The 26,080-nt window shown below is 39.6% G+C and overlaps 1 protein-coding gene and 1 pseudogene across 8 annotated transcripts in view; both read right to left on the bottom strand.

Moving 5' to 3' along the window:
• Positions 1 to 26,080, bottom strand: part of DIAPH3 (diaphanous related formin 3) — a 569,530-nt gene that overhangs the window by 123,504 nt on the left and 419,946 nt on the right. For 6 of the 8 annotated variants that reach the window (XM_025263061.3, XM_044926876.2, XM_025263060.3 and 3 more), the window contains 2 exons: positions 21,174 to 21,269; positions 20,628 to 20,687 (listed from right to left, as the gene is read on the bottom strand). In XM_025263061.3, coding sequence (XP_025118846.3) covers positions 20,628 to 20,687; positions 21,174 to 21,269 — 156 coding nt within the window. Of the gene's footprint in view, positions 1 to 5,036; positions 5,331 to 20,627; positions 20,688 to 21,173; positions 21,270 to 26,080 lie in introns of those variants that run through there. The other 2 variants (XM_044926875.2, XM_025263062.3) reach the window with 2 other exon arrangements.
• LOC112578570 lies at positions 4,330 to 4,495 on the bottom strand (annotated as a pseudogene).

Raw genomic sequence — 26,080 nt, forward strand, 5'->3', positions numbered from 1 at the left:
GCCCCTCGAGGGTTTCTGATGGATTCTGAAGTTAAGAATTATAGCTCTAAGCTAAGAGGCCAACTTGTTTCTCTTTTCTTACAGCATCTGTTTTCTGTTATAATTACAGGATTGTTCTGTGCTTTCTTTTCTAAGTCACCTCAAAGTCTTTCTAAAAGTAAGGTATATAAATTATAAATTAAAAAATTAATGTTTTAGCAAAGTAATCATATTCAGAATTGCCTTCATTATTGAAATATCTTTTATTAACTGGATTCATGTAATAAACTCAGTGAAAAATAATCTGTTAAAATTGTGGCCAAAGTTGTCCAGAGGAAAAATTTGCTGGTTGGCTCAGTTTCTTTACCTTTCAGCGGGCTCTGCTGATATCAAGTAGACCCAGATTAGTCACAAGAATCTACAGAGATCTATTAGCTGCTGCCTAGTAACCCAAATCCCCCAGGGCAGGATGTGTGAGTATACCTGAGATTCTAGCTTTCCCTTCACCAGTCATTGCCACTGGGGTTTAGGTCTGTCTGTGATTTCCATCTGTCTATCTCTACCTCATTGCTCCAATAAAACAGGAGTTGGTTATATGTATTGTTATTAATAACCAAAATGTAAAAATAAAACCTAATCCTGGACTAGCAGCATTGAAAAATCATCACAAACAAACAGTAATAATAACTGCTCCTAGTTGAGAGAAAAAGACAGAAGAGATAACATTAAATTTTATAGTTTTTCCTTAATGGATAACATAGTTTGATAAGAAATACTGAGAAAGTTTCTATCCTTCCCCACTGTTTCTGATCTCACTGTCCCTCATATTTTCTCAAATATAATAAGAAAAAAGAAGAAACAATTTCATTGCGAATTAAATATGCAAAATAATGAGACAGCATTTTGTCTAACTGTTGAAAAATTTTAAATGCATCTAGTGCTGGTGAGGGTTTGAAGAGTGGATAAGTCACTAGATGCTGTTAGGAGTATATATTCATATAATCCCTTCATCCATCCCACATCACTGTAGCAATATGTATACCAAAGCCTTAAAGTTGTGAACGTCTATTAACTTATCCTGAATAAACTGCTATTTATTATAATGATCAGAATTTTGTTAAAGGCGAAACTCTAAAGAAGCTGCTCAAGTATGTATGGCCCATCCTTACTATAGGGGTAGTCCAGTATGACATTTCAAGAATAAGGAAGCAGGCTAAGTGATGAACTTAGCAATGCATATCTAGTGAACTACATATTTTTCCCCCTTGCATGGATTTAGAAAAGGCAGAGGAACCAGAGATCAAGTTGCCAACATCTGCTTGATCATTGAAAAAGCAAGAGAGTTCCAAAAAACCATTTATTTCTACTTTATTGACTATGCCAAAGCCTTTGACTGTGTGGATCACAACAAACTGTGGAAAATTCTGAAAGACATGGGAATACCAGACCACCTGACCTGCCTCCTGAAAAATCTGTATGCAGGTCAAGAAGCAATAGTTAGAACTGGACATGGAACAACAGACTGGTTCCAAATTGGGAAAGGAGTACGTCAAGGCTGTATACTGTCACCCTACTTATTTAACTTATATGCAGAGTACATCATGAGAAATACTGGGCTGGAAGAAGCACAAGCTGGAGTCAGGACTGCCAGGAGAAATATCAATAACCTCAGATATGCAGATGACACCACACTTATGGCAGAAAGCAAGGAAGAACTAAAGAGCCTCTTGATGAAAGTGAAAGAGGAGAGTGAAAATTTGGCTTAAAGCTCAACATTCAGAAAACTAAGATCATGACATCTGGTCCCATCACTTCATGGCAAACAGATGGAGAAACAGTAGAACAGTGTCAGACTTTATTTTTTTGGGCTCCAAAATCACTGCAGATGGTGATTGCAGCCATGAAATTAAAAGACGCTTGCTCCTTGGAAGGAAAGTTATGACCAAACTAGACAGCATATTAAAAAGCAGAGGCATTACTTTGCCAACAAAGGTCCATCTAGTCAAAGCTGTGGTTTTTCCAGTAGTCATGTATGGATGTGAGAGTTGGACTATAAAGAAAGCTGAGCACTGAAGAACTGATGCTTTTGATCTGTGGTACTGGAGAAGATTCTTGAGAGTCCTTTGGAGTGCTAGGAATTCCAACCAGTCCATCCTAAAGGAAATCAGTTCTGGGTGTTCATTGGAAGGACTGATGCTGAAGCTGAAACTCCAATACTTTGACCACCTGATGTGAAGAACTGACTCACTGGAAAAGACTCTGATGCTGGGAAAGATTGAGGGCGGGAGGAGAAGGGGATGAGAGAGGATGAGATGATTGGATGGCATCACTGACTCAATGGACATGCGTTTGAGTAAACTCCAGGAGTTGGACTGGGAGGCCTGGTGTGCTGCAGTCCATGGGGTCACAAAGAGTTGGACACAACTGAGCAACTGAACTGAAAGGTTAGAATCATCATTTAAAAAATAAGAGCATACATATGTATACCTACAGCTGATTCATACTGATGTTTGGCAGAAACCAACACAATACTGAAAAGCAATTATCTTTCAATTGAAAATAAATAATGTAAAAAAAAAGTAGCTTCTATTTAATATTAAGTTTATTAATTTAAAGCTATCTTAATTAATATGTTGAAATTTGACCTTGCAAGATATACTTTTTTGTGACAAATAAATGAAAATAATGTTCTAGAAGAAATGTATACATTTATTCACTTACTCTGGTTCTAACTCATCAATAATAGAGTCATGTGCATTGCACTGAATTTTTTCTTTGGTAATAGACTATTCAAAAGTATTTTATAAAAAAAGTTACTCAAATTTTATAAAATTAAATCTAAGTGCATTGTAAGTTTGTTACTTTGAGAGTTCACCTCTGATACAGGTTTATGAGTTACAAGTTGAGGACAATGTTTTATAGCAACAGTTTATACACTTGGCAAGATGCTGCTCTTTTAACATATACTGACCAGACCTGTCATATAAGGTCTCTCATTCAAAGATCTGAGTGATGTGGAATATTATATTACTATAAAGTAACATAGTCTTGCCTTTAATGGGCAGTTTGACATAAGTGTTATGATGGAGTTCTAAGCTGTATCAAAATCTATTTATTCTCAATATGAAAAACACCTACAAGCCAATAGAAAAATATGCAAAAGACTCAGATAGGCACTTCACACAATGAGATAGTATGTTGAAAATATTATGTAAAAAGCCAAAGGAACATGGAATAGTATTTATGTTACTCATGAGGGAAATGCAAAATGAAACCACAATGAGATATCTCAATTCAACCAGAATTATTGAAATGAATTCTCATACACTGTTGATGAAAGTATAAACTGGCACAATCATTTTTGAAATCTGTTGGGCAGTATTCACTAAAGCTGAACATAGGCTTATTCAGTGAACTACACGCCTACATATATTTCTGACAGATCCAGAAGATACCTACAAGGATGTTCTTAGCAGTACTATTTATAATATCCCAATTCTAGAAACAGTATAAATATCTACCAATAAAAGAACTAATATTCATATATTCAGGGTGGAATACTAAATAATCATTAGAATAAACAAATTATAACCGCATACAACAATATGGATACAAAGTGTAAGACTGTGTTCATAAAAAAAGAGACAGAGTAAGCCTGGTTACTGCTGTCACAGTCAGGACAAGGGTGGGATGTGAGGTTACGAACTGGAGGAAGGAGCTGGAAGGGGCTCCTTTCCTGATCGAGGTATTGGTTACGCAGGTAAGTTCACTTTATGAACATTCATCAAGCCAGATGCTCAGAAGTGTGTAGTTGTAGTTTTATACACGTTATTCGTCTATATAAAGTATATATCTAAAATGAGGCAAGAACTCTAAGGCTTACTGGTGAGTCAGCAGTAAAGAATCCAGTTGCAATGCAGGAGATGTGGGTTCAGTCCCTGGATTAGGGAAGATACCCTGAAGAAAATGGCAACCCACTCTAGCATTCTTGCCTGGGAAATTCCATGGGCCGAGGAGCCTTCGGGGCTACAGTCCATGGGGTTGCAAGAGTCAGACACAACTAAACCACCACCACCACCACTACCACACCATCACCAAGAAAGTTGCAAGTGTTAGTCGCTCAGTCATATCCAACTCTTTGCAACCCCATGGACTGTAACCCACCAGGCTCCTCTGTCGATGGGATTCTCCAGGCAAGAATACTGGAGTGGGTTGCCATGCCCTCCAGGGGATCTTCCTGACCCAAGCAGGTCTCCTGCATTGCAGGCAGGTTCTTTACCACTGTGAGCCAGCAGGGAAGCCTACCACCATCAAGAAGTATAAGAGAATAAGAAAGGTTTAAATAAAACAAAATAATACTTCACAGTGCAGTGCAATGCACAGTGCCAAGTGCCTGAGTGACACTGAGAGAGGGTGTTGCCGAAGCAACAATCTGTATATTTACAGTCTTTAATGCCCGATTTTGACGTAAGATCAGATACTACACTTGATCTTAGCCAAAAGGCACAGAAAAAATAACTGAATCACTTTACTGTACATCTGAAACCAACACAACATGGTAAACCAACTCTACTCCAATAAAATTGTTAAAAAATTTTTTAAATAATAAAAATAATTTTATTAAAAAAAAAAGAATGTAGAAATAGTAGATGGTATTTCTTGAAGGAGGACATGGACAGAGTTAAAGAAGATCTCTACAAAGAGATTCTAGATAGGACTACAGATCTGTCTAGAAGAGGAACACATGAGTGACCCTGTGGGTCTACAACATGGAAACAAACAAATCACACTTCTCAAAACAGACAGGCACGGATGCAGGAGTACAGAGACCACCACAGCGAGGGCTTAGCAGCAGGGCAGGAGAACTCACCACAAATGCTGAAAAACAGCGCCTTCCAAACCTTCCCTTTTCCTGGCTTTAAAATAAAAGAATATGTGGAAGACTGTTACTTTCTAGGAAAATCCCAAGTTTCTACAACATAGTACCCAGTTACTGACTCTGTCTGCTTCATTCTGTTACTGCATGTATGTCTCTCTCACCCTGAGCAGATCATGTCTTTTTGTATTTAGGTGAGCAAAGGAAATGCGGATCAGTGAACAAAGAGGTAAGAGGTTAATATCAGTAGAGTGGAGAGTAACAGGCCTTGTCCAGTTTCCAGCAAGTGAGTAGCAAACAGGGAGAGCAGTGTTTAGGACATGATGAGAACCCTGGGACGTGTTAGAGAGGACAATACTGCCAATGGTGCAAGTGTGGCGTGGACCCAGGGCCGCTCTCAGGAGGAGGTGCTTTTCTCTGCCTGGAGACTCCACTGGTTACCTCTTCACGCACCATGCCCTTCCATGACTTGTGCCTGCACGTTCAAAAACAGATGATCATCATCATTTGAGAAATTGCCTCATGACAGGTCACCATGAATTTTAAAAGACCCTTTTCTCTTTTTTCTCCTCCTCTGAGACATGAGAAAGACTAAGAAAAAGGGATGAAATTATACTTTTCACCCAATGATAAAATATACTTTGGATTAAATAAAACTCTGCTCATGTTTTATCAAGCATCAGCTTAAGGACCGCTTAGCCTAACTATATTAACAAGAATAATAAAAGGACTAATAATAAAAGTCTCCTGGTTGTATCTTATATTTGTAGCCTTGATATTCGACACATCTTGAGTTATTAACTTGTCAGAATCAAAGTATAAAATGTTACTAACATTTTAAATGCTCAATCTAAACAGTGTTTATTGGTTTATCTTTCAATGTGGATATATTGGTAAATAAGAATTTTGTTTTTATTTGCATATCATATTAGGACTTTTCTGCTGCATATGTGCTTTAATGGAAAAATATATGCATATAATTTAATAGGCCCAATCATATTTCAAAATAAAAAAAATTGCCAGAATCTTTTAACCTTGATGCTACTATAATGGACTCAGTGAGGGTAAATGAAGCCAATATATAAGGTAAATGGTGATGCACTAACACTTTCTTTAGCATACTTCAGTGTTCCTTTATTTCATTATTCCTCTAGAAATCGGGATTAGGCAGCTCCTCTGACTAATTAACCCAAAGAGGTTTGACTAATACAAGGAGATTGCAAGCATGATTAGTTAAATGATAATGTACATAGCACTTAATGATCATTATCATTTATTCTAATATCAGAGCTAATAAATGGTGAAACTGCTTAAGTCAAATGCTGTCATATTACAATAACTTACATCATGGCTAACACTAATAATTTCTAATTTACTTGGGAATCGATGGGACATGTAGCTTTCTCAATGCATGTAAATGCTTTCCTAAATAAATTTATAGATTCTTTTAAAGTAGAAAAATATTTATCTCCTTACCTAGACTACGTAACAAGTAGTCATACCACCATTCCCCTCCAAAACACAAACAGTTCTTCTAGCTACACTAATGCATCCTTGGCTTTCATGAAGCCAGTATAATATATTAAGATAACTTATTCACAAACAGTCAATAATAGTAACTAGTATGAATTCCAAATGCAAATCTCATCCCATTCCCTTGCTTTCTGAGGATTCAGTGACTAAAGATTAGACATCAAGTTCTTAGGTAGCACTGGAAGGCTGCTGCTGCTAAGTCACTTCAGTCGTGTCCAACTCTGTGCGACCCCATAGACGGCAGCCCACGAGGCTGCCCCATCCCTGGGATTCTCCAGGCAAGAACACTGGAGTGGGTTGCCATTTCCTTCTCCAACTGGAAGGCTACTTTGCTCTAAAAGCCAAACCCACACACACACAGTAGAGGTACCTGATTTTCTGTTATGCATTTCAATCATTTTCTCTCACATTAAGAATTGCAAAGGACAAAAATAGTCAGATACATGCTGCAAAATCACTGGCCAGTGTTGTCTACAGGACACAAAAGAAGCAGGAAGATGGCCTGACTTGCATGGAGAAGCACAGTCACTATCCTGAGCCAGAGGTACCCCCGTCACTGACTCATCACTCTGAAAGAACACACAGTGAAAAGCACTTCAGTCTCTGGATCACATAAAAATGAAAAGCTGAGAGCTAGAAGAGAGAGAAGTCCCTTTTATACATAGTATTAGAAGAGAGAAAATGAAAATTAAAAATAAAAATAAAATCAGTGTATTTTAGTAAAAGAGATAGATAACCAATGACTGTAAGGAGAACTTTGGGCTTCCCGTTATTCTTAACAGAGATAAACTGAGTCACCAGGCATTTGCCCATCCTGACTGCCCATGTTGCCCATTTAGAACTTTAATATTTCTAACCTTAACTCCTAAGAAAGTTAATGGCTACTTTATAAAGAAATCCAAAAGGCCTCCAATAAAATATAAAAGTCCATTGTCCTTGACTCTCTTGCCTTATTGACACTTTTCCTGTTATTTCTTGATTCATTGACTACAGACATTGATTTCCTGTTGTGAGATTGAAGCTTAATATCCTCACAACTTGGGTCTCTCCATAGGGCTTCTCACAACATAGCTTCTCCCAGAACCGAGAAAGGGGGAGACACAGCACCCTAGAGGAAAACCACAGTATCTTCTGCAACCTAATCTCAGATGTGTGTGTGTGCTTCGTCTCTCAGTTGTGTCCGACTCTTTGTGACCCTATGGACTGTAGCTCACCAGGCTCCTTTGTCCGTGGGACTTTTCAGGCAAGAATATTGGAGTGGGCTGCCATTTTCCCCTCCAGAGGACCTTCCTGACCCAGGGATCGAAGCCGCATCACCTGTGACACCTGCATTGCAGGCGGATTCTTCATCCACTGAAACATTGGAGAGGCCCCAATCTCAGAAGAGATATACTAGCATTTCTGCCCTATTCAACTAGTTGCAGACTAATCCTAGAAAATGTTGCTGAGGTGAGCTACATAATAAAGAACATTAGGAGGCAGGGATCACTGAGGGCCACCTTGGAATATGTCTACCAAAGTGTTTATTACTATTATGACTATAAAATAGCATATGAGGCCATGTTAAATTCAAGTAGAGTATCATGATTATACACTTGACCCCTGTACAATATGGGGTTAGGGGATCTGACCTCTGAGCATATGAAAATCTACATATGATTTATAGTCATATGTGAGGTTCCTGCATACATGAGGTTCCTGCCAACTGTGGTTCCACATCCATGGACTCAACCAACAGATGGTGTAGTATTATGTTTACTATTTAAAAATTGCACATAGAAGTGAATCCATGTAGTTCAAACCCATGGTGTTTAAGGGTCAACTGTATATCATTTTTTTCTAGAATAACTGTCTCATTTTCCAAGTGCCTATCACTCTTTCCATACTTGTCCTCAAAGCTTTGCAATACAATTATACAATTGTACATCACTTCAGTTCAGTTCAGGCGCTCAGTCATGTCCGACTCTTTGCAACCCCATGAATCGAAGCACGCCAGGCCTCCCTGTCCATCACCAACTCCCGAAGTTCACCCAGACTCATGTCCATCGAGTCAGTGATGCCATCCAGCCATCTCATCCTCTGTCGTCCCCTTCTCCTCCTGCCCCCAATCCCTCCCAGCATCAGAGTCTTTTCCAATGAGTCAACTCTTCGCATGAGGTGGCCAAAGTACTGGAGTTTCAGCCTCAGCATCATTCCTTCCCAAGAAATCCCAGGGCTGATCTCCTTCAGAATGGACTGGTTGGATCTCCTTGCAGTCCAAGGGACTCTCAAGAGTCTTCTCCAACACCACAGTTCAGCCTTCTTCACAGTCCAACTCTCACATCCATACATGACCACAGGAAAAACCATAGCCTTGACTAGACGAACCTTTGTTGGCAAAGTAATGTCTCTGCTCTTGAATATGCTATCTAGGTTGGTCATAACTTTCTGTATATACAATTATGCAAATATTAATATAAAAAAATTATAAAGTTAGATACATATTATTTGTAAATTCTGTCTCTTATCTGTAAATTCTACATTTCCCCCCTTATCTTTCCTATAACTAACTCTGCTTATGCTTTTCCAAATATTGTACAATTTTTTTCTGCTACCATATTTTTCATCTGACAGATTTGTTTCTAATCCTTTTATATATATACTGCATATATTATAAATATGACATATCACTGAGATATTTGACATCTTTGCAATTTTTAATTATGGTGCTTTCCTCCACATTTTCTCTGTTCACTAAGAGCTCCTCTGGTTTGTTTTCCCTTGTTGTTTTAGGTTGAATGTTTTCCTCAAGTGTCAGCTAATGAATCCTTGACCCCAATGAATAGTTCAGAGAAAAAAACTTGTGTGAGTAGGTTTCTTAACCAGTGGGCTTCTCTGTGGAGTACTGTTGTAATAAGCTAGCAGTTTTTGAGGGAAGAGGGTCCAAAACACCAGTATCTGAAAGCCTTCTCTCTAGACTGTCGGCTGTCCCCAGGAGAACCCTCTGTCCTGTGCCTGGAGTGTGAGCTGGCTCACGCTGAGCGGTGGCTGGGCCCGAACAGGACTGTCCCACTGACATCCCCTCCTCTCCTGGGACCCGCCTCTGTGTTCGGGTAACTCCTGTCTTCACGCACTACCTTGCCTCTGACCGGCACCCCAGATCTAGAGTCTCCGCCTGAGTTTTCTGGACGCTGTCTGTACTCTTACCTGCTCGGAGAGGAAGAAATGCAGTGCAGCCAGGGGGTCGCAGGTCTGGCTGTGGCGCCTGCTGCCTGCGTGGGGCCACCCTGCCCCCCGGCACCCCACTTCCCGCTGGACGCCCTGCCCCTCCTGTTGGCACCTCCGGGCACCCGTGGCTGCTGAGCCGTTGGATGCTCCTGTGAGGGCACATCAGTGCTTCTCACTGGGGTCCCTGTTGCTGCGGGCTGAACTGTACCACCTGAGACTTATGTCAAAGCCCTAACACCTGGTGTCTATGAAGGGTACCTGATTTGGAAACAGGGCTTTTGCAGATGCAATCAAGTTAAGGTGCGGGGGGTGTGCTCGCAGTCGCTTCAGTTGTGTCCAGCTCTTTGTGACCCCATGGACTGTAGCCCACCAGGCTCCTCTGTCCATGGGAGTCTCTAGGCGAGAACACTGGAGCGGGCTGCCATGCCCTTCTCCAGGTTAAGGTGGGGAGCCCTAACCAAAAGATTCAGGTCCATATAAGAAGGTCACATAAGGCCCTTCCCTGGTGGTCCAGCAGTTAAGACTGCGCTTCCACTGCAGGGCGCGTGGGTCTGATCCCTGGTTGGGGAACTAAGATTCCGTATGCCATGTGGTACGGCCAAAAGCAAGGGCACATGAAGACACAGAGACACACTGTGGGGCCACGTGCAGAGTCTGGGATGAGTGTGACGCGGTGCAAGCCGAGGAACCTGGAGGACAGTCACCTCCAGAAGAGAGACAGGGGGATGGGGGCCTCCCTCAGAGCCTGTGGGAGGAACCCGCCCTGCCCACACCTTGAGTTTGGACACCCAGCTCCAGGATCCCCACAGAGCACTCCCAGGCCCTCAGTTTGGGGAATCTGCTTGGAAGCCATCAAGCCCCCAGATCCCAGCTCCCTCCTCCCACAGTATCCTCTTTCCTGTCTTCACATCTTGCTGTTCCAGGCTGACCATGTCTTAACTTCACAGAATTTGATGCTGGTTTTTGCTGCTTTTTCTCCTTGTGGCTTTGCAGTAACACCCAAGGGGAAAAGGAGGTAAAAACACCTTTATTATTTTATTTTAAAACCAAAGTCTCTATAGACTTTTAATTTTTTTTCTTTTTCTCTTCAAAACTAGTTTATACCACATCTTAAGTACAGTATAGAAACTATCGTATGTAAAAGAATTAATTTCAATCTAATTAATACACCCATTCTGCATACTACTGCCACTTTGCACAAGAATTTATAATAACTTTGTATTGACAAATGCATCATGCAGGGTAGGCAGAAAAGGAGAAAAAATGCAGAGGAACTACCAAATACTGAACTTATGGAATATCTACTCAATTACAGGTACTTTGGCTGCCCAGGTGGCAACAGTGGTAAAGAAAGAACTTGCCTGCCAACGCAGGAGATGAAAGAGGTGAGGTTTCGATCTCAGTCAGGAAGATCCCCTGGAGAAGGGCATGGCAACCCACTCCAGCATTCTTGCCTGGAGAATCCCATGGACGGAGGAGCCTGGCGGGCTATAGTCCACGGGGTCGGAAAAAGTTGGACACGACCGAAGCAACTTAGCATGCCACACAGGTACTTTAGTAGAGTCCTTTCACATGTTTTCACTTAATGTTCTAAACAATCTAAGAAGCACATAGTATAATTTCTTTTTTTTACAGCTGAGGAAAAGTAAATCCAAAGGTTAAATAAGCTGCTAGGGTCTCCTTTCATTAGATCAAGAAGTCACAGCAAGGCCTAACTGCCCCTGAAGCCAGTGCCTGATTCCACGCTGTTTTCAAGGTCAGACTGTTTGGCCAGATCACCCAAGGCTTTTAGAAACGGGATTTAAAAATACGAATACTTTACAGATAGTCAGTGAGTACAAACAGCTATTGCTTTAGTAACTACTATGCCCGACAGGCATTTGGCAAAACGTTTATTTCTGATACAGACCACACTTGGAAAGTGGTTTCTATCTGTGACTACTCCAAACTGACCTTTATTTTTAATGAGGACAAATAAAATAAAATATAAAAACAAATCTAGCAGTCCCTTAGAAACAAGTGTTTAGCACCAAGTGTTGTTGTAAGAAAAGACCTCAGACACATGATGTAGCTGGCACCTGCCTGGAGGAAAACCAGCAGCATGAGGTCACTGCCATCCCTGATAGAATGCCTTCCTCAAATGTAACAGGACACCCAAACCACGCTGAAACATACGTGGTACAGATGTTCCAACAGAGTTACCTCGACTTAACCAGTTAACTGCTACACTGTTGTAACTACTATTACATGGAACACCTTATCCTCTCAAAACCAGGATGACTCTGCCCGGCTGGTGCGCTGAAGCTCACTTAGCTGGCCCACTGCCAAACTGATCCCTACGGTTACACTTGGAGATTAACCCTTAGAGTTTTCAGGAAACTGGAGAACCAACTTTGTCATGGGACCTGGGGAGCACATCAGCTACTTTTCTTTCCCTCAGGTTTTACAGACAGGTAATCTCTCTTTTCAGCTGGACCACTGATGCAAACATTTTCCTGCATCTCCTGAGCAGTAACGTTTCACAATCCATCTAGGAGACGTGCTATTTTCTGCTGCCCTTGCCCCCCTTCTCCACACAGCCTGCCACTTGCAGAAGCCCTTGCATTCCAGTTCTCAGAGAAAAAGGATATCATCAAATAAGACCCCCAAGCTGCTGACTCAATATTCGCGTCTACTTCTCTCCACACACCCTTCCTTTTCACCATCCAGGTGCTCAAACCTGTGCTCTCGCATCCTACCCCCAGGAACCTCACCCTCACTACCGCCCCAGCAAACACACATCTTTCCCCACCAGAGTGCCTTCCCTTCAGAACGGACACTGAAGCCAATGCCACACAAAAGAAAGAGTCATGACCCTCTCATTGAACTACAACCTGTTTTAGTTCCAGCTATTTCCCTTCTGTTTCATTCTTTCATACCCAGACTTTCAGAAAGGACAGCCCCCATGATGCCTGCACTCAGCACTGTCTGCTTCGGTTTCTACTGTTCTACCACAAACACTCTGCCAGAGGTGAACGGTGTTGTCTGTGCCCTTGCGTCTGCTCTGTGCCCGGTGGGCCTCCATCCTTGATGGACCTGGCTGTTCTCAAGCCTGTGGCTTTGCGTACCGCTCTGTCTCTTGGCCCCTCAAAGACTGTTCCTTCCCAGCTGCAGAGTCTAGCGAGTCTTGCACATCTTCCTGCCCGGGAGGTCCAGCACGACTAATGACCGTCCTCGGTACATGTGATGTCGTCTGCTCCCTGCATCCTGAGTGAACCTCCACAGCGGCGCAGGTTCACTGGACCTTAACTGCTTATCCTAAACAGCTTGTCACTAGAATTACAGACTCATGAACCATTTGATATGTTCCCCACATTTGTGACTATGTCAATTAAAGATTAGTTTTCAAATGACAAAAAAATTACATTAAACGTCATGAGACTCTTAACTGATGCAGTCACAAATGTGGAAAACGCATCATGCATATATGTATAAAAATATAACATGTAGAAACAGAAAATTTGTAACAAACCAATAATCAAACAAGAAAAAAATTATTTTTTATTCTTTGGGGAATTTGATAAAATCAACAGATCCTTTTAGCCGGGGGTTGTGGGGGGGTGGAGGCATGGAAAAAAAGCCCCAGCACAAAATCTAGAACAAAAACAGAGTTCAAGGAGTTTCTAAAGTCCATCGTACTGCTGCTGCTGCTGCTAAGTCACCTCAGTTGTGTCCGACTCTGTGTGACCCCATAGACGGCAGCCCACCAGGCTCCCCCGTCCCTGGGATTCTCCAGGCAAGAACACTGGAGTGGGTTGCCATTTCCTTCTCTAATGCACGAAAGTGAAAAGTGAAAGTGAAGTCACTCAGTTGTGTCCGACTCTTAGCGGCCCCATGGACTGCAGCCTACCAGGCTCCTCCGTCCATGGGATTTTCCAGGCAAGAGTTACTGGAGTGGGGTGCCATTGTCCATCTACTGACTCCTTATAAATCCAGATTCTGACCCTATGCTTTAAGAAAAGGATAGATTTAGAATGGACCAAAAACATTTAAAAGTAACAATTATAGTCCACTAACAGAAACAGAGACATATTAATCATAACAACTATTTCAGGGGAAGTCAAGGACATCCCTTTCTTCATACAATGGTTCTTTATCTCCTTTTCACTCAATTTAGTCTCAGCCTTCAGCATATAACTGTGAATGCTCATTAAATGAAAGGCATTTGTTATTTCTTGCCTAAATGTCCTTTTCAAACAACTTGAGGTCCTCACTACTTGAGAATTTTCTAACCTGTTCACACTTAAGAGTCTGTCTCATAAGGACTCGCCAAAAAGTTGTCCTGCCCTGACTACAAACGGGAAGGGCCTTTCTGTCCACCCACAGGGCATCGGGCCCTTGGCAGGAGCCTACTGAGTCTGTTCTCCTGTGCTTGACTGCATAGGAAAGAGGAGAGCCTGATGCTTGAATAAAATGTAGAATCACCCAAACTGTTTTACATTCCTGGCCTAGAAAAGTCTCCTTAAAAAATATTTAAGTCTTTTGACAGTTACAGGTAGTATTTAATTCCACTTGAAAGCCCAAGTATAAGGGTGTCAAAAACAATTAGTATTTTAATAGTTCCCGTCCTTAGGCACAAATTCATCAGAAAGAGAACAAAAAATAAACTCAAGAAAATAAGCCATATTATTTGTTATGCTTTTCTACTTTAAAATAGGACATTATTATTATTTTGTTTAATGAAAATGGTAGCCCATATTCTACTTTGATAGATAAGGTTTTCTAGACAGAGATTGGTTTGGTATTGTCCTCCCTATTTTCAGAAAAACCTGCAGGCAGCTCGTGCTCAGTAGACACTACTGAAAATCTTACAAATTTCATAATTCTGCCTCAAGACAAATTCTTGCTGCTCATGGAAAAGGTAGGTCAAGAAATAAAGGGACTGAAGGCTGAGTGCAGTAGGGAGGGGGGATGGTTGTGTGTGAAGTTTTAATACATCGACAACAAACCTGTCCTGTGAGCTTCCTTTAGAGTTATTTTGTGAGAAATATGCTAATTCAAAGATATCTAACTAGCTTCACATTTAAGTCTGACTTCCAATCTTAGAGTGGCAGAGCAGCTGTGCCTGGAGGCAATACAATCTTATTTCTATAAAAATCTCTCAAAGCTCCATATATAAGTGGAAGAGTAAAAATAGATAATCAAATCCAAATTAAGGCTATTAAGAATTGATTTAGTGTAAAGATAATATAGCAAGATTTTGTTTAGGTTATGGATGTTCACTAAAAATGTGTAATACTTGTTTGCCTAAAATTTTGATTATGTTTTATCTTATTTTGTCACAGTTAAATAGTTTTATCATTAGGGATTTTAATTGCATATAGTTTATAGAATTCTTTCTGATTACTCTATATCCATTTAACTGAAAAAAAAAAAAAAAATCCACAGTACCACCTAATGAAAAGAGAACCATCTAATGAGATGCAATCAAACTGCTAGCAGATGCTCCATAAGATGTGGTTGAACAATTCCTGTTTGTGAAACCTTTGTCACAAACGTTTTAGAGTCTACAGGGGAAAAGAAGTCCCTGAAGAGAGTGGAAATTACTGTACCCTGAAAAACACTGGTCCCTCAGTTGTAATACCACTAAGTTTTATAAAGATAAAAGGAAAGCAACAACTAAAGAAAAAAATGGGGTAAACCACATCCTTGAAAGTCTTCTTCCAACCTACAATGAAGGTTCCTCTATCATGTGATCTTCCTTTTCATCCGTTATCTGCTTCCATCACTGCCTGTGTCCATCTCTAAGGCTCAGTCCTTGTACTCTCTAAGTTAGAGGATTTCCCGCAGTTAACTCATCTGCGTATGCAGTTGTGAGCATTTCTCTGTGAGGATCTCAACACAGAGCTCTAGACCTGGCTTCTCTCCTCACACCCTGATAAGCTCTCTGACTTTCTCCATTCCTTGAAGCCAATCCATGGAAATTTCAAAGTGGCTATTAGGTCCTTTCCATTCTTTGTTCTAACATGCGTCATACAAATTGCTCAGACTTGTCATTTTCCTGCTCAAAAGCCTCAAGAGTCCAAGTTCTTGGCCTGGCATCAGACTCGCAATATACTTCTTCCCTATCTGGGCCTTTATTTTTAACCAGGTCAGTTTATTCACTAATACCCAAATATGGTATGATTTTATTAAAATGCATTAATAAATATTTTTATTATCTTGAGTTACTATTTTCTATCAACTATAGAAAAATCTTTAGATTTCAAATGCACTGTGTTGAGTAAAGAAATGAGACAATGCCCTGTACTTATTAGTAGATGCTTTCATTTATTTACTGTTGTTAAACTTCCCTTGATTAAGCAAGGGAAGGAAATCAAATTAATAAGTTACTCCACACTGCTAAGGAGTGAATAATCTAATCAAGATTGAACCTCACCCTTCACATCTGATGCAATAATCTTCAAACCTGTGATGATCAAATATCTCCTTCTGATGACAGATAATATTCTAGGAAGAAGATGAGAGGAGTTACCTGGTCACAGTTGGGGCTTTAGCAAGTGACATACTAAGGCCTACATATTTGGGTAACAACCGCAGATGTGATTTTGCTCAATGTACATTAATTGTTCTATTAAAGTCTAAGCATAGACATGTCTATATTCATTCAACACATTCTTACTAAAACATCCATGTGTCAGGCATGAACCCAGCGAAGAACTGGGGCTTTAGCAGTTAACAAGGCAGAGACGCTCCTTGTCTGCACCGATAGGACTGAGGAGTGATGAGGCAGATGCTGTATGAGAACTCTTTAAGGGAAATGCATGGTGCAAAACGGGAAAAACCAGGGTGCTAGAAAAGAGCATACAGATACTAGTAAGAGCAAATAGTTTTTTTTTTTTTCAGTTTATTTTTAATTGGAGGATAATTGCTTTATAGTATTGTATTGGTTTCTACCATACAACAATGTGAATCGGCCCTAAGTACACATGTCCACTCCCTCTTCAAATTCCTTCTATCATACCCCACCCATTCCACCCTTCTAGCTTGAGCCCGCTGTGTTATGCAGCGACTTCCAATTAGCTATCTATTCTACATGTGGTAATGGAATATTAATCAGCCATAAAAGGGAATGAATTTGAGTCAGTTCCAGTGAGGTGGATGAACCTGTGTGTGCTCAGCTAGGTCTGAATCTTTGTGACCTCATGGACTGTAGACTGCCATACTGTTCTGTCCGTGGGTTGAACCTGGAGCCTGTTACACAGAGTGAAGTCAGTCAGAAAGAGAGAAACAAATGCTGTCTATTAGCACATGTACATGGAATCTAGAAGAATGGGACCGCTGAGCCTACTTGCAAGGCAGGAACAGACACATACAGGAGCATAGACTGTGGACACAGAGAGGGGAGGAGAGTGGACGAAGGGAGAGAGGAGCACTGCAGGGCGCACAGCCTTTCAGGGCTCAGACTGGGAGGGCGCACACATGCTGCTTCTGCTTTTTGCCTCACTCTTGCCATCAGGGTTTTGCCTCATTTCTGTTTATCCTTCAAAACTCAGCTTTGATTTCAGGTCCCTCTAGAGGCCAAATCTGAACTGTCTCATAAAGTCTGGATTGGTCTTTACGGTATTCCAAAAGCTCTGTGCATTACTGCTATCTTGGCATTAACCAGACACATGAGATCTGTTACTCAGCTGTCTCCTGACTGGCTGGTGGATTCTTAGACGGTATCTCTGCATCTAAAATGTCCAGCAATGCTTAATACATTTTGCTAAACAACTGAGTAAGTGAAGGCTTAACAAAGAAAAATACCACACACAATTTCTTACTAGGTCTTAACAGACAAAGCAAAAGATAAAACAGCTAAAGGTTTTAACCAAAGTATTTTGAGTAGAGGTTTAGCCCAGCACAAGGGCTGGATTATTCAGTGTGTACAATTTCTCTGTTTGTGAGGTTTATAGGAGTTAGAGTGCTTCAGGTCATCTTTTGCCAAAATATATCTTGTGAAACTTTAGCTCCAAGGTCTCAGAGGATACATTATCAGGATTTTCTCATTCTGAAATAAAAAGACTCTTTCTAGTCTACACACACACACAAAGACTATATTTATAATCTAAAACTTTCATGATCTTTCTAACAGTATAAGTTTATTAAATTAATATAGATATTTTAATAGAGTTTATTAAAAGAAATAAACAATGGTCCTAATTCCAGAAGGTGATTTATTCTTGCGATCCAAGACTCAGATAAAAGTGCTATCTAGTGTTTCTACCTGGGAACGAGGGAGACAGACCAGAGGCTAGAAAACGTCTGAGTGTGTGTGAGAGTGTATCTCAATAGCATGAACTTATGTCACAAGAGAAAGAACATGGACATATGTGGCTCATCAGGATGATGAGAAGAGGAAAAAAAAAGTGATTCAAGCTGCTGTGTTCAGACATGACATAGCACAGAGAGGGAGAAGCTGGACTCGGAAGTCAGGCAGACCTCTGTCTGAAACTTGGCCACAGGACCAGAGGCAAACTATGAGACCTGTTCAATCTTTGGTTATATTTTACTATAAAACACAGATAAAAACAATGACTATCTGACAGGATTATTAAGAAGATTAAAAAGGATATATATAAAGCATTTCAACATACTGCCTGGCTTCTAACTCAAATAACTCAATAAGCAAAGTAATGCAGTAAAAATTAGCCTATTAATACTATTATTACTATTAAGATGTAAACAAATTTAAAATATTGTAGAAAATCTCATAGATCTTTGAAAAATAATAAGATATCAACTACTATATATTTTTAGAAAATGCAAGTGTCAGTTGTTAGTTTTAAGTACATGAAGTGAACTTGCTTCAGTCGTGTCCGACTCCTTGCGACCCCTGTGGACTATAGCCTGCCAGGCTCCTCTGTCCATGGGATTTTCGAGGCAAGAATCCTGGAGTGGGTTGCCATTTCCTTCTCCAAGTACATGAAAGTAAATAAAAAAACAAAAGGCGTTTACATTACATTTCAATTACATAGTTCAGTTGTAAGGTTAATATTTTTAGTGAAAACAAAGTAATTTTTCAAAATAGATTTAAAAATGAATTCTAAAATGTTATCTTTTCAAAAAACACTCATGATCCTTGTTGCAATGTTCTTAACCAAATTCTGCATTTTTCAAGGTCTAGTCTAATAAATCTGCCATTATACATGTATCTTTAAAAATCAGTCTGTTCATTTGAATTTTGTTTTTTACTTGGTGAGAAACATAAAGGGAAAACATAAATATCAATGAAAATAAGTTTTTAAAATACCTTAACCCATTACATTTATATTAGAACAGAGAATTTGATCTTTAAGATATATCTCCTTTGACTTGCTATATAATTTACTTGCTTAATTATCACAAAAGCCTTAGACTTAAGATAGTATATCAGCCTTGATAGAAATAGAAGTGCAATTCTTACCTGCTTTTTTCCTCTGGACCAAAAATATCACACTTCATAATTATAGACAAACCTTTGTAGCCTGGACACGTTACTAACATTATAGTCACAAAAGGACTGTTCTTCTCAAGGCCAGTATACAAATTTATCTTAAAAAGTTTTCCCCTTCATAGCAGCCAGAATACTTAAACATAGCATGGGTATCTGTATGCCATTATAATCATATCATATCATGACTGGGTCTTTTCTTTAATGACTTACAGTGGGGGCTGAGTTATTTCACATACTGCATTAATAATAATAATTTAAAAATCTAAGTACACATATGCAATCAAATAAGAAACATGATGGCAATCAACACTAATATTACAGTTGTGTCAGTAACTAGCTCTGTACTCTTAAAGTTCTCAGACTCTCTGAGTTTCTCTATTCTCTACACTTTTTGCCAATATTTAGTAAATAATTACCCAAAGCTAGGAATTAATTATCCACAGTGAATTTTTCTGACTTAGTACAATTTTTTCTTCCTATTTCTAGAATAGATAAAAGCAAAACAATAAAAACAAACTGTTGAAAAAAGTCAAAAGATCTATTTAAAATTTTGGTGTACATTTTTTTACCTTTTCTTTCATTTATTAAGCATCTATTATGTATACTTCATCTTGATCGGTAAGCATCTACACATCCATTTAAAGATCATTACATTCATGCCCCTTTCTATTTATGTCATATTCTTTTTAGGTTATTCTAGAAATCGGACAAAAGTTTTTCTATTCAGTCACACCTTAATACTTCTAGAACGTTAACTCATCTGTACTCAAAACAACCCAAATAAAGTCTGTCAAGTATCTTTTCATTTATAAATCTAGTAAACTTTGCTAACACCTCACTGGATAAATGTCAATTACGATGGATGAATTTGATTTTGACCAGGAAAGGGAAGCAGAAACCATAATACACAACAGTGAGAGAAAGGAAGCCAAAGTAAACAAAGCCCAATACACACGAAATGGCGTCTTGAAGAAAGAGGGCTCCGTGAGCCGGGGGTTCAGGAGGCAGCTGGGGATGTTCGAAAGGAGCCAGTCTCAGATAAACATGGGAGACGAAGGCAGCTCGCCTTTCTTAGTGATTCTAGCACACCCTTCCACAGTAATACCACATGAAGCTCATCTGTGTTAAAGATTTGGCCGCAGAGCTAGTCACAGTGTTTCACATTGTACTGGCAAACATGGTAGAGTAAAACAGGTAACAATTCAATATTTCAAACTGTACCTTAATGTAAAGCAAATACACTGCTCAAAATAGGATTAAGAGAAAACAATGTTTTTGAAAGGAGACATTGGACAACAATGATTATAAATGTGTAAGGTAACTTCAAATAATAATAATAAAAGCAAAATATGTACTTGAGACCTGAAAGAAGAATCTTTGATACTACCTCAAGGCACTAATGGAAGGATGGAAAAACATGAGTGTACAATCTCATCACAAATATGTACATCCACACATTTTTACTATTTTAGTCACACTGAAACTCAAGAACATCATAGCAGCCTACTAAAATCTCAGATCAACAGGATAAAAGTAGATGAGAAGAATGTGCAATTTATGAATACGGTTTATTACCATGGTTACAAACTTTCAGAATAGGCCTCTGAGACGCTGGACTGAGACTCTGCCGAATATCTGTTAAAAATACATATATATAAAAGAAACTTAATATAGAGCTCTGTTCACCTCAGGAAGTATAACAATGTTAGACATTTTTCCAAGGTTAAGTATTTCTGGAAGCGAAGCAATGCTTCAATACCCTGATATACTTGAAGCAATAATGTTATGACTTTTACTTCTCATTTAATTATGCTACTGTGAACTCCACTGGGATAAGGTACATATGGTCCCTTAGATGAGGCCTGTCGCACTCATCAGGCTTTCCCAGGTTCAGCGCGTTGCTTTGTTAATATGCTAGTGACACTGGCCAACTGGAACGCTCCTCTCTCTGACACCTGTCATTGCAAAGGAAGGATTAAGCGAATTTATAAAACTCCTGAAGAGTTGCTGCCCACAGCACTACATTCTTGACACAGGACTTTAAAAGAATTATAAAAAAGGGGAGTGTTGTTCTTTGTTACAGTTCCCTAGAAAGTAACACGAAAGAAGCATAATGTTCACCTTTTGGCTTCGGTGTCCTTTTCCTTCGGTCGCGGAAGGCAGCCCCCGACTGCAAGGCCTCCAGCAGACTATCCATCACTCCTGTCTCATCACCCTCTGTGAAAAGAGAAGCCGGGAATTCCATCATCCCTCTGGGTTACCATAGCAATGTCAAAGCATGCGCAGGAACTGGTGATGGTATGGTAGGGGGAAGAAGATCAGATGCCAGGACTAAGCCACAATTTCAAAATATGAAAGGACTTTAACTCCCCCAGAAATCAAATATCTTTTAATGCAATCTGTCTCATTAATGCCTCGGCCACTGTCCACTAAAGAGAACCAAATTCCACTGATTCACTTTAGAGCACTGTTTTTATAGTCTGGTGGCACAATAACTTTAAATGGAATGTGGGTCTAGTCGTATCTGTGTCTCGGGTTATCATAAATCACATTTCCCTTATAGAAATGGGTTATTTTCAAGGCATCAGAGCTCCTATTCTAAAATCGACCAGGTGTGGGAGAATGTTTCTGTTGTTATAGAGATTCTGCTGTCTAAATTTATTGTACAAAATTATATTTCCAGGCCAACTTCTGTGAACATGCTCCTAACAGCTGATTCTTCATATCAGAGGGTAATTGTCCCCAAACTTTCAGTGACACTGAAAAGTTTGCAGTTTGCTCTGAAAAATCTGAAGGATAGAAACACATTATGATTAGTTTAAACTGACATTGTACATATAATTGATGAGATTCTGGATATAGAGGCAGCTCTCTGTATTCAGTTATTTTGTAATAATCTACAGTTACATATGCCCATGCTATATGTTTTTTAAAGGAAGCTGTTAAAAAAAAAAAAAAAAAAAAAAAAAAGGTTCAAAGAAACTACCGGTTCAAACTAAATCTATGGAAATGCCAAAGATTTTTTTTCTTGGTCCCTGAGAGAGTAGTGGCATTCTCTATGAAGTTCTGTGACTGGTATACAGTCATATCTAAAATACTACATAACTATTTTCCTCTGGATTTTTTACTTCTTTTTTTGAAATGCAATCCTATTCTAGAGAATATATGACAAATGAATGCAGTAGAGTACAAACAACACACTCATTTATGGTGTATAAACAGATATATAAATACACACCGGACGTTTGCAACCTGGTTCTGTTTCATTTTTAGAAAAGTACTAAACTTCATAGGTATAATGTGAAAAAAGGTGGGTGAGCAATAGAGTATTTGGAGGTTGTTAACTTACATGTAAATTTAGTTCTAAAGTGGCTTGATGGCTATTTTAATTAAAATACATTAAATATTTCAGATATTTTAATTAGTATCTAGCAATCTTGGAAATTTACACTCAAACTCAAGTACATTTTTCCTAAAAAGAACTGCAGGTAAAGCTAAATATATAATATATCTCATTAGTGTGATATTATCATTAGTGTGACATTAGTTGTGAATATATCTCACTAGTAAAAGGAAACCCTGAACTTTCCACAGTAAGTTTGCTGTTGACAGTAGTATTGATGAAGTGATTGTGAAACTATTACATGAGTATTGTAAGCCTGAGCAGATGGGTAGACACGTTGATGCAGAACATGGAATGCTTGCTGGGAAATACAAATACTGAGTGGGAGAAGGAGAGGAAGAACCATGAAGTGCTGGATTACACAGAAAGGTATCAGATAAGCTCAAGCTTTGAAGAAAGTGCTTTCTCTAGCTTTGTGGTCCCAGAGCCGAGAAGGAACGACACCACAGGAGCAATGAGCACACTTGGCCCTCAAATCTTGGCTTCTAAATACTATTACTCACTAGAAGGAACTGGAATACGTGGAAAAAGGGCTGATTCTAGGGCTGAGATCAAGGAAGAAAGAAATGAGTCCGGAACATACAGAAAATGTCTGTGCCAGAAAATAAGAAAGTGCTCAAAGACAGATGGGGGGAGGGGCCAGACTGAAGAATGAAAGCGAATGTGAAAGCGTGAGTAGCTCAGTCATGTCCAGCTCTTTACGACTCCATGGTTTGTCCATGGAATTCTCTAGGCAAGAATACTGGAATGGGCTGCCATTCCCTTCTCCAGTAGATCTTCCCGACCTAGGGATCAAACCTGGGTCTTCTGTACTGCAGGCAGATTCTTTACCATTTGAGCTAACAGGGAAGCCTTAGCTAACAGGGAAGGAAGAACAGCCTAAGCCAAATTTAGGACAGTCTGACCACTGAATCGGAGAAGGTAATGGTGACCCACTCTAATACTCTTGCCTGGAAAATCCCATGGACGGAGGAGCCTGGTAGGCTGCAGTCCATGGGGTCGCTGAGTCGGACACGACTGAGCAACTTCACTTTCACGCACTGGAGAAGGAAATGGCAACCCACTCCAGTGTTCTTGCCTGGAGAATCCCAGGGACAGGGGAGCCTTGGTGGGCTGCCGTCTATGGGGTCGCGCAGAGTCGGACACGACTGAAGCGACTCAGGAGCAGCAGTAGAACACTGAATAGGTAATGATGAGAATGCATTATTATACATTGGAAAAAAAGAATCATGAATCCATACTGACACTAAACATTTTAAATTTTATTTAAAAAGGGGAAGAAAAAGCTGTATTAAAAAAAAAATTCACCATATGACAACTCACACAGTAAGAATTAATTAGGCAGAAATCATCAATGGTTACAAAAACTATTGTATGTGAGGTTATGGAGCAACACGGCATGGAGAAATCTCACGGATAACACCTTATCCAAATAATCAAATTTGACATCACCAGTAGTGATGGACAACTGTCTCCTGAGGTCATGCACTGAAATGGACACAATATAACCTGTGAAGAAATATTTAACCTGAATCTAAATGTAAGGAAACAATATTTTGTGAAGCAACTAGTCTAGGTTCTTAAAAGTCATCAATATTGACCAAGAAAGAAAAAAAAAGAGAAGAAAAGGTTAGGGAAACAGCCTTTTATGTTAGAGGAGATTAAAGAGACATGACAACAAAATGCAACACACAATTTCTGATTAGTTCTTGTACTGCAAAAAAGCTACATATGACATTATTGGGATAGCCCAATTTTAAAATGTGTTGGGTATTAAATAATTATATTATACCAATGTTAGTCACTTGAGTGTGATAATTATATTATGGTCAGGTAGGATAATGCCATTGTTCTTAGGAGACAGATGCTGACATGGTCAGGCTCACTAAACAACTACCTACAGTTTCACATCCTCAATTTCATGCCTTTGATCATGCTGTTCTGTCTGCATACAACATCCTTCCTGCTTTCTTCACCAAGCTATCTCCTTCTCCTTCCAGACAGACAACTAAATATCCTTTCCTGACCTATATATGCTGAACTAGGTGCCTTTCTGTGTTCTAATGGCTTGAGGTACATATTTCAATAAATCCTCTATAATATTGTTTATGTGATCATTTCTACCACGAGACTATGAGTTCACTGAGGGCAAGGATTATGGCTTTCATTTAACATCTAGCAAAGAAGGTATTTATCAGCGTACGTTGACTCTATCAGCAAATGAAGCAGGGGTGTGGTCAGCTGGAAGGAGTCCCACACAGAAGAACAGAAGTCGTGATGGGGGGTGGTGAGTGGGAGCACACCCCCATCACCAGTGTCAACAATGCCGACTGGCTCCCTCCTTCCTCTGGCCACATGTGTCCGTTCAGCACATGCCAGTATCCCAGAAAGTGATCCGCTGTTTGCTTTTCTGACTAAACTTAATTTCGGTGGTCTAGAACTGAACTATTTTTCACTTGAAATACTGTATGTGTTGCCTGAAATGATACTGCTTCTAGTTTCTCCCTAATTCAATTCATTCCATACAGCACTGAAGCAGAATTATGATCCCCTAGTCACAAATTTTCAAAATCACTCACTTCCCACAATATGAAGTCCCAACTCGTTCACTTGGCCCTGACACTGACACCAATTGCTCTTTAAATCATATCTCTGATTTCCAAAATCACAACCTGTTCCTCCACTAAAGGCAACTACCTGTGTTTCTCCACAAACATTCTCTCCCATCCATCAGTTTCTACCTGGAACTTCTGTCCCTGGACTAATTCTCCAGTGTTAACATTTTGCTTGGCTTCCATTCCCCACTCTTATAGTGAAAATTATATAGCATCAGAGTAAGAAGCCCTGCATTCTAGTCTGAGCTGTCAGCTGGCTACGTAATCATTCCTGACATGTGTAATAGCGATAATACATGTCCATGGTTCAGGAGATGATCAAATGAGATCATACAAATGAAAGCACTTGGTAAATTGCTAAGTGATACAAAAATGTATGGAAATAAATTCATAAATGAACTCCATGGTACACTATAGGAAGTTTATGTAATGTTCAATTATGTTCTCAGCATTGTTTCAGATACATTATAAATTAAATAACTCTTTTATAGCATATTTGATTATGCCTTTGAATAACATCATTTCTAAGGGAAGTTCAGATCAGAAATACAAGTAGACTCTTAAAATAGTCCAATGGGTAAGATGGAGACACAAAATAAAGATGTTTTTCCAAATGCTGAAAATGCATTTGAAATTTTCACTTAACACACGTTTACTGAGGGCTATAATGCGCCAGGATATTACTAGGCATTCAAGATATCTAGGTCCCAAGAATCAACAAGAGGTTGTTTTCAGCTCTCCAGAAGCAGAAAATTGAGCCCAGTATGGAGGGTTATATTGGATACTTAAGTTTTCCCAGTGAATTAGAACCTGTTAGCAACATGAGTGGGCATGGCAGGGACTGGGGAGGGAACAACACATCTGGCAGAAGAAAGGCAGATACAAAGGCAAGAGTTAAAAATAAAAACAGAAGTGAGGTATAATAAAGGATTTTGTTGCTGTTGTTTAGTCGTTCAGTGGTGTCCGACTCTTTGCGAGCCCATTGACTATAGCCTGTCAGGCTTCTCTGT

Source organism: Bubalus bubalis, chromosome 13 (assembly GCF_019923935.1).
Source record: "Bubalus bubalis isolate 160015118507 breed Murrah chromosome 13, NDDB_SH_1, whole genome shotgun sequence".
NCBI lineage: Eukaryota > Metazoa > Chordata > Mammalia > Artiodactyla > Bovidae > Bubalus > Bubalus bubalis.